Source organism: Theropithecus gelada, chromosome 8 (genome assembly GCF_003255815.1).
Source record: "Theropithecus gelada isolate Dixy chromosome 8, Tgel_1.0, whole genome shotgun sequence".
NCBI classification, from domain to species: domain Eukaryota; kingdom Metazoa; phylum Chordata; class Mammalia; order Primates; family Cercopithecidae; genus Theropithecus; species Theropithecus gelada.
This window is the reverse complement of record NC_037676.1, coordinates 140792773-140806540: the sequence shown is the minus strand read 5'-3', so window position 1 is coordinate 140806540 and position 13768 is coordinate 140792773. Positions and strand designations below refer to the sequence as shown.

The following is a 13768-nucleotide window of genomic DNA, read 5'->3' as shown; positions in this document are numbered from 1 at the left end:
GCCAAATTTGTCGCTGGAGGTGACAAGGGAACAGATTTTCCCATAATGAATTGCCTTGGCATTATACTCAGAAAGCCTTTCTTTACATTTCATTTCTCCAAAAAACAACAGGGGAAAAGACTTCTTTTTTCTTCTTTTTCTCTCTTTTTTTGCTGAAGAGCCTGTGGAAGGCGGACGCGTTCTCACACTCACGACTGCTGCTCCCTTTGGAGGCTTTCTGTGTCTCGTTTGCCCACAATCCTGCGTTTGGTCAGCCTCACGCTGTCACACTGTTGCACGACAGGGACACGGACGTCCCAGGCACCCCCAGCCCACCCCCGCTTGTTTTCCATGGTCCCGAAAAGAATTTATCTCGGCTTTCTTCGCAAGTGGGGTGGGTGGGGAGCCGGCTGGCTTCTCCCACAGCCAGAGGAGTGAGAAAAGTGGGGGCAGAGTCTCAGGGATTCTCCCCCTTGGATCTTCCTCCTGTCTCCTTCCCATGACTTTGATTCCTCTATCCCGTGGCTGTTGGTTCCTGAGCCATGGAGCCAGGGACATGAGGGACATGTGGCTGAGAAGGCATTGACGTTCCCCCCTGCCCCTCCGAGAATGCGACTCAGGCGCCCTTGGGAGCTATTGGCGCAGGATATAGGCTTGAATTTTGGTTGAGAGCCAAGGAACTCAGACCACCAATGGCATCTCTTCTTTAATACCTAATCAATACGCGGAGAGCTTGCCTTTTGCCTGTTAAGTGCTTTCATGGCACATTGCCAGGGAGCCATTAGACTACCCTTTTCTTTGTACTCTGGGAACATTTGAAATATGGGACAAGTGCTGTCACCACAAAGTGATTGTGGGACATTTAATGAATAGAAAATGCTGTACCACACATGAGATAGGGCCTTGGCATCCAGGTGTACAAATACCAGGACTTTACTAGACCCCTGAATTCAAGATCACTGACAGAGATTGCAACGTCCTGTGAAATGCATCACACCTGGAAAATTGAAGTGACTTCTTTGGATCTGCTCAATTGTTATTTTTGAATTCATTGATTTTGGGTTATTGTTGAAATATTAAAAGCAATACAGGTACATTGTTCAACAGTGAAAACTGCAGGACAAGTGAATGCAACGAAAATTATGTGCCTCTTCTATCTCACCCCTTAGCCCCACCCGTCTCCAGGGTCTATCACAGTGCTTTTCCTTTTTATCTTTTCAGAGGGAGTCTGTGCATACAGAATTGTGTGCGGTGTGTGTTATAAATGTGCATTTACCTTGTATTTAACCCCCTCCCCACTCTGAGCATATCATACGTTATCTATTGTCTCACTCCTTGCATTTTTCATTTAAGTGCCTGTGTTAGAGATGGTGTGGTGACTGTACCGTTTTCCTTTTCTGTGGCTCTGGGTCATGTTGTCAGCCATGCCACACATTTACAGTTACCATATGGTGTCTCTTCTTTTTCTCCCTGAGCCTCCCTTTCTCTGCTGCATCCCAGCAATGGAGTTCCATTATCTCCGAGGCCATTAATGTGGGTGCCATATTTTCAGACCAACCAACCATATGAACTTGCTGGTCAAACACACAGTAGCACATAAAGGCGGAGGACTGGACTGCCCTGGGCTTGCCATAGTTACCAAATCATTGGTCCAGCACTTCCAAGTCTGGGTCAGCTGTGGGGAGAGATGAGCCGTAGGCAGTGTTGGAAGCCATTGGATAATCCTCTGTGAACTCCCTAGAGCTGAGAGAAAGGAGAAGGAGATGACCTGGGAGGGAGTCACCTCTGTTGAGAGAGGACCACTGTCTCTAGAGAGCAAAACCAGGCCAGAAAGGGGTCAGCAGCTCCACCATCAGTCTCAGTTGCCAGGGCCAGCCTTCTCCAGGCAGCCCGAGGAGCTGTACTCTTGGGATTAAGAATAGGATTGGAATTCTGCAATCAACATTCTTATCCTGTTCTCTATAGACTAGCTGTGTGACCATGGGCTGCTGGCTTTCTGTCTCTGGGCCCTGCATGTTTTCTTTTTCTTTTTCCTTTCTTTTTTAAAAAACAGAGTCTCACTCTGTCACGCAGGCTGGAGTGCAGTGGCATGATCATAGCTCACTGTCGTCTCAAACTCCTGGCCTCAAGCGATCTTCCCACCTTGGCCTTCCAAGTAGCTGGGACTATAGGCAATTGCCACTGTGCCTGGCTAGTTTTTTTAAAAATTATTTTTGCTAATGATGGGGTCACAACATCTTGCCCAGGCTGCCCATGTTTTCATTTGTACAATCAGGATGGTGCATGTGATGGATTCTGGGGCTCTTGTTACCCCAAGCCACACATGGGCCACCCAGGGCCAAGGTCTCCCTTTCAGTGATCTAAGAGGCAGACTGGGGGAACCTCTTTTGCAGCCGCATGGGGTACAGTTTCCAGCCCTGAGACACACGCTAATATGCTTCTTGCCTCCTTAGGGAGATCCTGGGATCAAAGGTGACAAAGGACCTCCTGGTGGAAAGGGCCAGCCTGGGGACCCTGGAATCCCAGGCCACAAAGGCCACACAGGCCTGATGGGTCCCCAAGGACCACCTGGGGAGAACGGACCAGCTGGACCCCCAGGGCCTCCAGGCCAGCCGGGATTTCCAGGACTGAGGGTAAGGATGCTGGTACGGCTTTGGACTTGGGGCTCCTCGAGGCCTTAAAGGGAGCCAGGGAAGTGTGTGGACTTCAGAGGCAGTAGGCTACAGATCCCAGTCTTCCAGTGACTGAAGGTGTGACCTGGAGCAGGCTACCTTTCCTCTCTGAATCTGCCGTTCCTTGTCTGCAAAAAGGAAAAACAATCCTCTTCTGATTTATGATGATCAAGTTAAATAATGTGCCTAGCTTAAGAAATACTCAAAAATAGTCCCTCTTCTGTTCAACCCTCTTCCTCAGTGGTAATGAATCCTTAAGACTTCATTTCTTGGGCTGTAGAACTCTTCTGCCCAGGACCTTGTGCAAAAGGCAGTTGAGAAGACACCCAGTTCCCAGGGGTCTGAACTTCATTGTGGGATGGTTCACCATCCATTTTGATGCCTGGCTTTGCCACTCTTGTATCTGCCAACCTAGAGTACTCCTTCTTCCTCCTGCATCTCTCTTTTTCCAAAGCTGGGAATAAGGGCTTATTTAGAGTGATGTTTTTTTCTTTCTTTAAACATCCTTTATCCTAGTGGCAGAACTTTCATTTACACAATCTCGTGACACAGGCATACATGGGCTATAAAAAGATAGACGCAGAGCTCCCCTGGTGGAAGTCCATGTGACCACCCCTTCCTGCTCAGCAGCCCATATGGTCTTCTGGAGACCCTTGTATTTCTCAGAGCCCAGGTCTGGATGACCTCCATGTCCCTGCCACTTCTGATGCTCTGCAGTTGCGTCAGTTCCTGGTGGCTGTGGTCAGCCTGGGTTTCAGCTGCCCTGAAAGATGCCAGGCAGCCAGAGTCTGTCTCTTGGCCAAGTCAGTGGAGAGGCTGGAGCACTCAGCTGGCTTCCAAAGCCCTCTTGGAGCTTTGCCAAGTTCTGCCAGTCCTGCTGCTATGGGCAGTGATGAGAATTCTGGGACTAATATAAAAGATTCTTGGTCAGAATAAAAGAATAAGGAAATGGAGTCTATCTCATGCCAGGTATGGGGCTACAGAGATGAGCACAGTAAGACCCCTGCCCTTGAGGGGTAGACACTGCCCTTGAGCAGTCAGACAGAAAGGGACCAGCTCTGTACAGCTTGAGGACAACTCCTCTAGGTTCTTCTAAGAATCACATGCCACTGTGTGAGCTTGGAGACAACACTTGCTCCTCTGGTTGGCAAACTCATCAGCTTCTGTGGACCAAGCACCAGAACTTGGTGAGAAAGTTGTTTAGAGCCACAGTGGACCTAAGCAGGGAAAACCAGACCGCAGGAACCAGAGTGGCCAAGTAGCCAGGCAGAGGAAATCCACACGAGTTCACATAGAAGGCAGCCTGTGGGCTATGTCCGAAAAGTGGACACAACTTTGGCAGGGAGAGATTAGGGGCCAGATCGCCCAGGTCCAGTGCTAAGAAGGGAGTATGAGTGGAATTAATGGGCACGGTGGCTTGATCAGGAAGGAAATCCAGTGAATAAGCTGGAAGGGTATGGAAGGAAGGACAGCAGTGGCTCGGAGAGCCCAGAGTCCGGGTTGCTGTGTAAAATGGGATGCTGCTGCCTGCATAACAGAAGGGAGGAAGGGATTTGAGACATGGAAAAGATTGGGTTAGGAACATGTGCTTCCCTGTGTGGGTATATACCACCTACGAACTTCCTGGCTTCCTGAGTCCTCCGGTTCTTAGGTGGCAGAAGTTACTGGGAAGATGAATGACTCCACCTTCCCTCCCTCCTAGGGGGAGTCTCCATCCATGGAAACCCTGCGTCGGCTTATTCAAGAAGAGCTGGGGAAGCAGCTCGAAAGTGAGTATCTGGACTGTGTTACGGTCTTGCAGAGAAGAGCCCAGGAAGCAGTCCTTTCATTCAGACTTGAATGCTTTTGCATCCTGGAGTAAGAAAAGCACTTCACTGGCTGCTCAAGTGTAGACTAACAGGGTTGAGGAACACCCTGAAGACTGTCTGTCCTTTATCTGACACATACGTTCTCTAGGACTAGTCCTTCAGCTTTCCCTTGATTACCTCTAGTGAAGGAGAGCTCACTGTCTACAAAAACAGCTCTGCTATGATCAATCATTTATTCTGTGCATTGAGCCACTTATCTAGTCTGTAAAGAATTTTGGTTATTTATTGCTATGAACCTCATGAAACTCACAGTCCAGAGGAGGAAGTAGATAAACAAATAGACAAGATGATTTTAGTAAAGTCAATAAAAGTTCTTAAATTTTATTTTTCACAGCAGGCATTAAAAGAGGACAGATGAACATACCTGAGATAGTTCAGAGGCCAGGGAGTGGATTAATGAAGGCGTCCTGGAGGAGGGGCCATGTGAGCTGCAAGTTGAAAGATGAAATGTAACCCCAGGTCTATGGAACAACATGTGTGAAGGCCCTGAGTGGGGCAGGCAGGCCTAGTGCTTTCAAGGAACTAAAATCCTTTCAGTCCTGTTGCATTGACTCATTGTTACGTCCCCAGGTCTAGCATGTGCCTGTGCGTAGCAGATGCTTAGGGAGGGAGGAAAGTAGGAGGATGGTAGTAATCATGCCAGCATGTTGGCATTTGCCAAGATCAGGTGAAGTTCTCAGCACTTGCAAGTGTTAACCCAGAGAAGCCTCCAAACAATCTCATGAGGCTCACGTAATTATTCTAAGAATTGTTAGAAGCAGAATTATTAGGGGCTAAGTAACTTAAGGTTGATGAGCTGGGAAGATCTGGCCAGGATTTGCACCCGGGCAGCCTCACTGAAGGTTCTGTGCTCTTCATCACCAAACTGTCTTGAACAACAGCCATTCCCATTCCCTCTGCAATGGGAAGTTAGAGGAGAAGAAAGTCACACAAGATCTTGTTGCAGCGAAGAAGAGAAATCCATAACTACTTTCCAGGCGCACAAGGACAAAAGGGGAGGGCACGTTTATTTACATGATCATGTCTCAGTTATTTTGCACCTCCCATTGCGAGATTCTGTGCTGGGAGCAAGGACACAGCTGTAAACAAGACGGCCCTCCTTCCTGTCCTCTTGGAGTGTCCAGAGGAACACGGTCCATTTCCATACAGGAAAAAAAACATGGTCTTTTTCCTGTATGGAAATGAGGGCAAATGACTGTTTTCTGGAGCACACATCAATGAGTGCATGCTGGGTGGGAGAAGGAGGCGATGAGAGGAGGGAAATAAGGACCAGATTGGTGGGTACCATGGGTAGGTGGTGTTCTGAGGTCTCATGTGTGTAGATCTCTGAGTTCTACCTTCTGAATGTTGGATTCATCAGTGACAGAAATGGCCTTTGCTTTTGGGGGATCTCTAGCCCAAGAGCAGAGACAAGACCCCTTTCAAATTGGGTTGGGTAGAGAATCTGCTGGGCTAAGTCATTTCTTCCAAACAGGCCTTTGAGGAAGGAGTATCCACTCCACTTTAAAGATGACAGAATCAAGGCTCAGAAAAGTTGAGCAGTTTGTCAGGTTGCAGAAGTGGACCACCTGTCCTCCTGCCGCCTTGTGAGAGGAGTAGTAGAAGGGAGGTACTCTGGGAAGTGATCAGCCAGGCAGTCAGAAGAGCCTGACTCTGCCTTGGTTTTCCTGTCAAACGCCGGGGGCCTTGGGTAGCCTCCCAGCCTCTGGTCTTGGTCACACTGTCTGCAAAATAGCAGTTTGGGCCTGATTACCTATGACTGCATGGCAAACAAAGACTGCCCTTGGTGGCCACCAGATGGGCATATATCTCTGTCCCATTGAAAGGCTGCCAGACCAGCACTGGACCTCTGGGTCTTTAAATCAGCTCTGTCATATTAACATTTTAGATGTATAGGATCTCCAATGACCATCGTGTCCCACTCTTTAGCTTATAGATGAGGAATTTGACATTGGAGAGGAAAAGTGACCAACATAGCTTTGTGTAAGCCACTTATCTCCTCCATCCCAGCGTCAGTTTCCCCAACTGACCACTGCAATTGCTACTACTGCTACTGCTGTCCGTGCTACTATGGCTTCCATCGTTCTGCCCCTGGGGTAGCAGCCAGCATCTCCTGAGCACTTAGCAAGTGCCAGGCACTATTTCACGTATATCATCTCACGTACTCCATCCTCATTCCAGCCCAGTGGGGTAGGTGCTAGTTCGTTGTCTCCATTGCATAGAAAGGGACACCAAGGCTGAGAATGGTCAAGTAGCTTGCTCGAGGCCACCTGGCTGGCCGTGGCAGTCCTGGGATCCCAGCCTAGGCAGACCTGCTCCAGGGTCAGTGATGGTCACTACTGATTAAGTCACCCCATGGCCAGCCACAATCAGAAGGTGCCCATACAAATGCTGCACATATGCCAAGTGACGTGTCATCAATATTGTTTCTGCAGCTATTATTGGCCCCTTGGTTCTGAGTTGGCAGTAAGTAGCCATCCTGTCCTATGTCCACTATCCATTCTTCATGAAATGCCTCTCTTCTTCCTACTCCACAGCCAAACTCGCCTACCTCCTGGCCCAGATGCCCCCAGCGCACATGAAGGCATCTCAAGGCAGACCCGGGCCCCCAGGGCCCCCTGGAAAAGATGGGCTTCCAGGTCGGGCCGGCCCCATGGGGGAGCCAGGTCGTCCTGGGCAGGGTGGTCTGGAAGGACCCTCTGGACCCATAGGTCCAAAAGGTGAGTGAAGACCTGAAGGAGATGTGCTCCATGTACTTCTGGAAGGTAAAGAAGGAACACGGCTGGGAGGTGGCACTGCATGCATTATTCATGCCACTCTCACTGCCTGTAGCTTGGTAACACCCAGAGTTTTGGCATCATATAATTTTATCATATGCATAAGAGGCTTTCATATTTGACATTTCTACAAAATTATGCTTCTGCTAGGAAGATTGAATCAGTTCCCTCCTACTTTCTTGTTCTCTCTCCATCTCCGCTGCTCAAGTTTCAGGGAGGTAAACAACATGCTTCCTTCTTCCCCTACCAAGTTTAGCACTGAGGAATCAGACATTTCATCTCAATGGAGATTAAATGCCAGCCTTAAAATTGGAACAAAACAGCTGTTAACTGCCCAGGTCTCAAGGCAGTGACTTATCAGGACATCAGAGCTCCAGCCAACAGAAGGTCTCTCTTTCAGAGGGTGGAGGCTGTACCATTTAACTCATCACACAGTGGCAAACAGGTCAGAACACTTACTCTCTCTGCAGGAAGACAGATGTGAGAGAGAGAGGGGAAGGATTAAAAAATAAATTTAAAAATATTATTTTTTTAACAAATAAAAGTGTGGGTTTTTTTTGTTTGTTTTGTTTTGTTTTTTTTTTTTTTTAATTTACTTCAAGTTCTGGGATACATGTGCTGAATGTGAAGGTTTGATACATAGGTATATATGTGCCATGGTGGTTTGCTGCACCTATCAAACCATCACCTAGGTTTAAAGCCCCGCATGCCTTAGGTATTTGTCCTAATGCTCTCCCTCCCCTTGACCCCCACCCCTCAACAGGCCCCGGTGTGTGATGTTTCCCTCCCTGTGTCCAAGTGTTCTCATTGTTCAGCTCCCACTTATGAGTGAGAACATGTGGTGTTTGGTTTTCTGTTCCTGTGTTAGTTTGCTGAGCATGATGGTTTCCAGCTTCATCTATGTTCCTGCAACAGATCTGAACTCAATTCTTTTTAATGGCTTCATAGTATTCCTTGGTGTCTATGTGCCACATTTTCTTAATCCGGTCTATCATTGATGGGCATTTGGGTTGGTTCCAAGTCTTTGCTATGGTAAATAGTGCTGCAATAAACATATGTGTGCATGTGTCTTTATAGTAGAATGATTTATAAAAGGTTGTTTAAAAAATATTTGATCTACTTTTTAAAGCTTGCCTGCTTTCAAATAGCTTATACAATTAATAATTTTTGAATAAGGCAATTTCAAATAAAGATAAAAGACAGGAGACCAGCCCATAATTCACTCCTGTGCGATTAGGAGTAAGTGTGGGGCAGGGAAAAGAGCATGTGGTGTCATTTTAGCTGCTCTGGAGTGACTTGTTGGAGTTAGGGAGACGGATGCCTCTAACATTGTCCTCTTTTGATCTCCCATTTTCTTACTAATTCTTAATTTGTGTATCCATTTCCTATAATGTTTCTCCTACTTGAAAGGCTTTTTGTTAAATTTGTATATTCTAGTCCTACTCATATGATTTCATAAAACAAAATATATAAAATAAATGTCAACAAGAAAGCATAAAGCATAGAGAACATCAGATTGTGGCAGAATACTGACCAAACATAATTATTATAACAATAAAAGTGAATGGTCTGAAGTCCCTGTGAACCAGCAGAATTTCAATTGGGGTTACAAAAGAAAATACATTGCATGCAGCAGATATTCTGGAAACAATATGGCAAAACAAGTGATTGATTTAAAAAACAAGGGTGAGAGACAGTTTACTCCCATCTCCACCATCTTCATTCAAATATGATCTCAAGTGTCCTCCCAGGGGAAATGGATCTCTCTGTCTCCTCTGCGTGCGTGGAGTGGTTTTTAAAATTCCTATGATGGTACTTATCGCGCATTCTGTTTCATACTAGAATGTTCTTCGTGCCCTATTTTATTTCTCTTATTAAATTTCAAGCTTCTTGAGAGTAGAGCTGTGTCTTACTTATCACTGCACATGCCTATGTGAGTGTTGAATTTGTTTATATATCATCCCGTTTCTTCCTGATAAAAGTTCAGGTACGATGCTTGGAAATACAGGAAGCATGGACATATAAGAGGGGATGCGTGCGGACTTCTGTGTGTATGGCATATGAGAGAGAGTGTGTAGGTGTGTACATTTGTCTGAATGAGTCAGTATGTGTATATGAGTGTATGTATACAGTTGTCAATATGGTTTGAATATATATATATGTCTGTATGGAATTGGGTAGATGTGTGCTTGAGCAAATGTTCATATGTAAATATGCGTTTTTAGGAGGGAGTGTTTGTTTGTTTTGGTGATTCCATGTGCATATTTCTGAATGTGACTGTGTGCTGAAGTGTGTGTGTGTGAATGAGTATGTGAATGGGAATTGGGGGTACTGTGCGGCATGAGGGTATGTACACAGGGTGATTTAGACTGGAACACTGCAGCAGCCCAGTGTTGCACCTGGACATCCCGTTGCGGGATGTCCAGTTTCTGTTGTCCCCGGGGGTCTCCACCATCAAAAGTGCATGTTTTTCTTCCCAGGTGAGCGAGGAGCCAAAGGTGACCCAGGTGCACCTGGAGTTGGCCTCCGAGGCGAGATGGGACCCCCTGGCATCCCAGGTATGACTCATTTTGGAGGCTCAGGGGTAGGGTGTGAGCTACCTAGAGACGCAGCACTCCTGCCCGTGGCCCCCCAGGACTCAGCAGTGAGTGGAGAGGAGGGGTTAGGCTCTACAGATGAGGAGGAGACAGAGATCACTTACTTAGTTTCATTAAATATTTCTAAACTACGACCTTCTTGACTTACTAAGAAAACTATAGTGTATTCTATGAATTGTTGAAGTGTGTCCTATGAATTTAAAATTTCATGAAATGGTCCTAGAGAAAGCAAAACAAAACAAACAAAACAAAACAAAACAAAAACTGACTTGGGCTAAATCAGGAACTGCTGGGGACTATGTTTCTCTTTCAGACATTTCTGGTGCACATTCACTATCGTAAGTGCTGAGGACTCACATTTTAAAATGTGTCTATTTTGTTTAACCTAGCACTTTCGAAATTCACTTGAAAGAGGAGTCCTTTTTCTTTCACTGTGCAGTTGTTAATATCCCTTTAGCACTTCTCAGAATATGTTTTGGGAAATGCTCAGCCAGTGGTAGGATGGTTAAGCTGTCCCAGGGCTGAGGACGTTTCTGGGACCTGGGAATTTCAGCTTCAAAACGAAGACATGACTTGAGAAAACTGGGACAAGTTGGTCATGCTACCCAGTGGCCATGTTGGAAGATCTCTACAATGCAACAATAATCACGTTCCAAAATGAGGTGTATAGGTAGAAGGTACAAGAAATTTGACTGTTGAGGCTTCTATGTTTTATTTAACTTTAATTTATATGTTTGCCTGAGGTCATATCTGAATATTGATCTTATAGAGAATTTCAATTTTAGTATTTATACCTTCATGATTTTCCAAATTTTCTAAAGTGGATATTTATTATTATTTTCCTTAGAGAAGATAATTAGAAATACATTGTAAATATTTATTTTTATGGCTCACCTATTTTCAAATAGCTTATAATATTAAGAGTAACATTTAAAACCAGGCAATTTCAAATCAAGAGTAAATGGCCGAACAGAAACCATTGAAAAGGAGGAAGTAACTGTACCAATGTGGAAGTGAGATTATTATCACATTTCAGTGGCTCTTAGCCCAAGGAATGAATAACACTGAGGCCTCCAAACTTGATCTAGGCAAGATTATAGATTAAATAGCTATTACCAAAGCATTAATAGAATTAATGAAATATCTACCGATCTTTTTAAGTGAAAAGTTTACTTTGTGTTTATTCTATATCAGATTTTCTGATAAGATGATTACTAAGACTTAAGAAGGGATGTCACTACTAGGGTTAAACGCAAGACTTAGCACTGACCTTCCAAGTTCCCAAAGCTAAGAAGAAACATAGGTTGATTATATATGATGTTATGATGTTACTAAGTGAAGGGACAGAAGTTTGTCTATAGGCAGTATTTTCTGGATCTCAATTTTGGACTATTTTAAGTGTCACTTACTTGCATCCTAGATGTTGTCTTTGGCCATGATTTTGCAGAATTGCTTAATGTAATCCAAATATGTGGTTCAAATTTAATGTGTAGATAAAGCTGAGAAAATAGAGATTTGGGACAAGTTGGATGTTGAGTAATGGAATGTCACCAGGTGTCTCTAAGGTCATGTGAATTGGGGCTAAGGGTTAATGATTAGGACTTGGTGTCTACTCTCCATTCAGACACGTTCCCTAGACCCATGTAAGAACCCAGAAGGCCAGGTCTCTCATCTGACTCTTCAGTGGAAAACGTATACCCTACCTGGTCTCAATCTACCCTTGTTTCTTTCTCTCCAGTGTACCTGGATTACTATCCCAGGTCCAATAGTTAAAGCAACCCCTCCTTCTGCATATTGAGGTGCTCCTGCTACCTTGTGTTTATGTGGACCACTCTAGTTGCTCAGAGCTCCCAGACCTTGGGGATGTTCCATCTGAGGATGTTTCAGGTCCTGAGTTCATAGTGAATGGAAGCTGTGAGGTCAGGGCCCATCCCCTCCCAGAAGGATCTTGAACCACCTTCTGTTTCTTTTGTTCCTTGGGCCAGGTCAACCCGGGGAACCTGGCTATGCTAAAGATGGACTTCCTGGGATCCCTGGCCCTCAAGGGGAGACAGGACCAGCTGGACATCCTGGCCCCCCAGGACCCCCTGGTCCCCCAGGCCAGTGTGACCCTTCCCAGTGTGCCTACTTCGCCAGCCTTGCTGCCCGGCCAGGTAATGTGAAGGGCCCCTAGAGGACTCTGGAAAGCCGGAAGACTGCAGTGGATTTCTGAAACTTGAACTCGGAGCCCAGTGGGAAGCCAGAGGTCTTGAAAGACTTCAGCCATGTGTTCCTTTTTTTTCTTTCTTTTATTGTTTGCTTTTTGTTTTATTTTCTTGAGAGACCTCAAAATTATTAAATCCAACAGATGCTGCCGGTCGGTCAGATGATTATTAATATTATTCTTGTTGCTAATTATTATTATTATTTCATATGCTGATGCTTTGTGAGTTCTTTCCCACTCCTTTGAAGTTGGGAAAACTTGATTTGTGGGGCAGGAGATCGTTTCTTCATTCTTCTGACAGCCCCCGTCTGATGTGTAACTGCCCATTTTAAGGAAACTCTTGGTGCTACAAAACCCTGACCAGACACTTGACAAATTTACCTCTTTCTTCAAAAGAAAAACTTTAAGAAAATGAGTCAATGGGCTTCATTCTCAGTCATGTCCAGAGATCACCCAGGGAGAAATAATACAAACACTACCACTGTCCAGAGAGGGAAAAGAAGCAGGAAGAGAAAGAATTTGCAACCACGAGGAATGTTCCCACCTCCCGATGGGACGTGCATTTGGAGAACACAGAATCAGCCCTCAGGGTGCACTCCAGCCATCTCAGTGCTCCGAGCTCACAGAAATGAAATAATGTCTGTGGTTGGCAATGGCTTTGTGGGATCATATGTCTTGGCCAAAGATGGGAAAACCCATGTTGAAGAGGCAGCCCTTGAGAGTTGATTTGTCTTCTAAACTGTGGGTAAGGCCCCTTCAAGTTCCTCTTGTTGGTTTCAATTATATTAATTATAAAACAAGTAGATGTGGTGAGCATCCACTTGTGTTCCCTAATGGTGGGCAGTTGGCCAGAGCACTGAGCAGAGCTGGGAAATTTGTATCTCCAGGGCTCTGTCTCTGAAATAAATGGCATCAAGTTCATGTGTGTATGTGACATGCCCTGCGCGAACAGGTGCTCAATAAATCCAAGTTTCCTTCTCCTGAGTTCTTCTTGATGATTGGTTTCTTATATTCAGCGCCCACCTGAATGTGAACTCCTCAAGCACTGGGATGTATCTTTTCTTTCCGAGAACCGTAGCACAGAGTCCACATGTTCAGCCCACCTGGTGAATGAATGAGGGAGTGAATGTGTGTGCCTGACTGAGCTAGTCCAGGGCCATTCATTAGCCTGCCCTTCATATGGAAGCAGACATTTAGATGTGCACATTTATGCAGGATCACAGTGAGGAGGGAGTGAAGCAAGTCAGAAAGTTTTAGCAGAACCTGTCCTGTTAAACTGCATCTAGAGGCCGAGTGATCCACCAGTGGTCTAAGAGATGTACTCTTCCTGCATTTGTTCTTGACTGACAGATTGACTGACTGACTGATCGATCCATTGATCAGTTCATCCATCCATTCATTTGTCCATTCACCCAAGCTGTTAGCCACTTACAGACTAATGCAGCAGATGTTTATCAAGAACTTCCTTTTTGTGATTCCCTGTTCTGGATACCTCTAATTGATTTAGAAACCAGGAACATAAACATTTCAAGAAGTTTGATGTTTCCATGGGTAGAGAAGTATTATTGCGGTGATTTAAAAGTGAAATCTGATACCTGTTCCTTGTGTTCAGTCTGCTGGTGATTCTGGGGCTGGATGGGTGTCAGGGGTCCAAAAGAAGCCATTCCTGTCA

At 45.5% G+C, this 13768-nt stretch overlaps 1 protein-coding gene across 1 annotated transcript in view; it reads left to right on the top strand.

The window, feature by feature from the left end:
• Window positions 1–13080, top strand: part of COL22A1 (collagen type XXII alpha 1 chain) — a 297548-nt gene extending 284468 nt beyond the window's left edge. The window contains exons 60-64 of the mRNA XM_025394525.1: window positions 2433–2612; window positions 4354–4420; window positions 7057–7239; window positions 9777–9854; window positions 11879–13080. Coding sequence (XP_025250310.1) covers window positions 2433–2612; window positions 4354–4420; window positions 7057–7239; window positions 9777–9854; window positions 11879–12066 — 696 coding nt within the window. The 3' untranslated portion in view covers window positions 12067–13080. The remainder of the gene's footprint in view (window positions 1–2432; window positions 2613–4353; window positions 4421–7056; window positions 7240–9776; window positions 9855–11878) is intronic.
• Window positions 13081–13768: the final 688 nt, after the last annotated feature.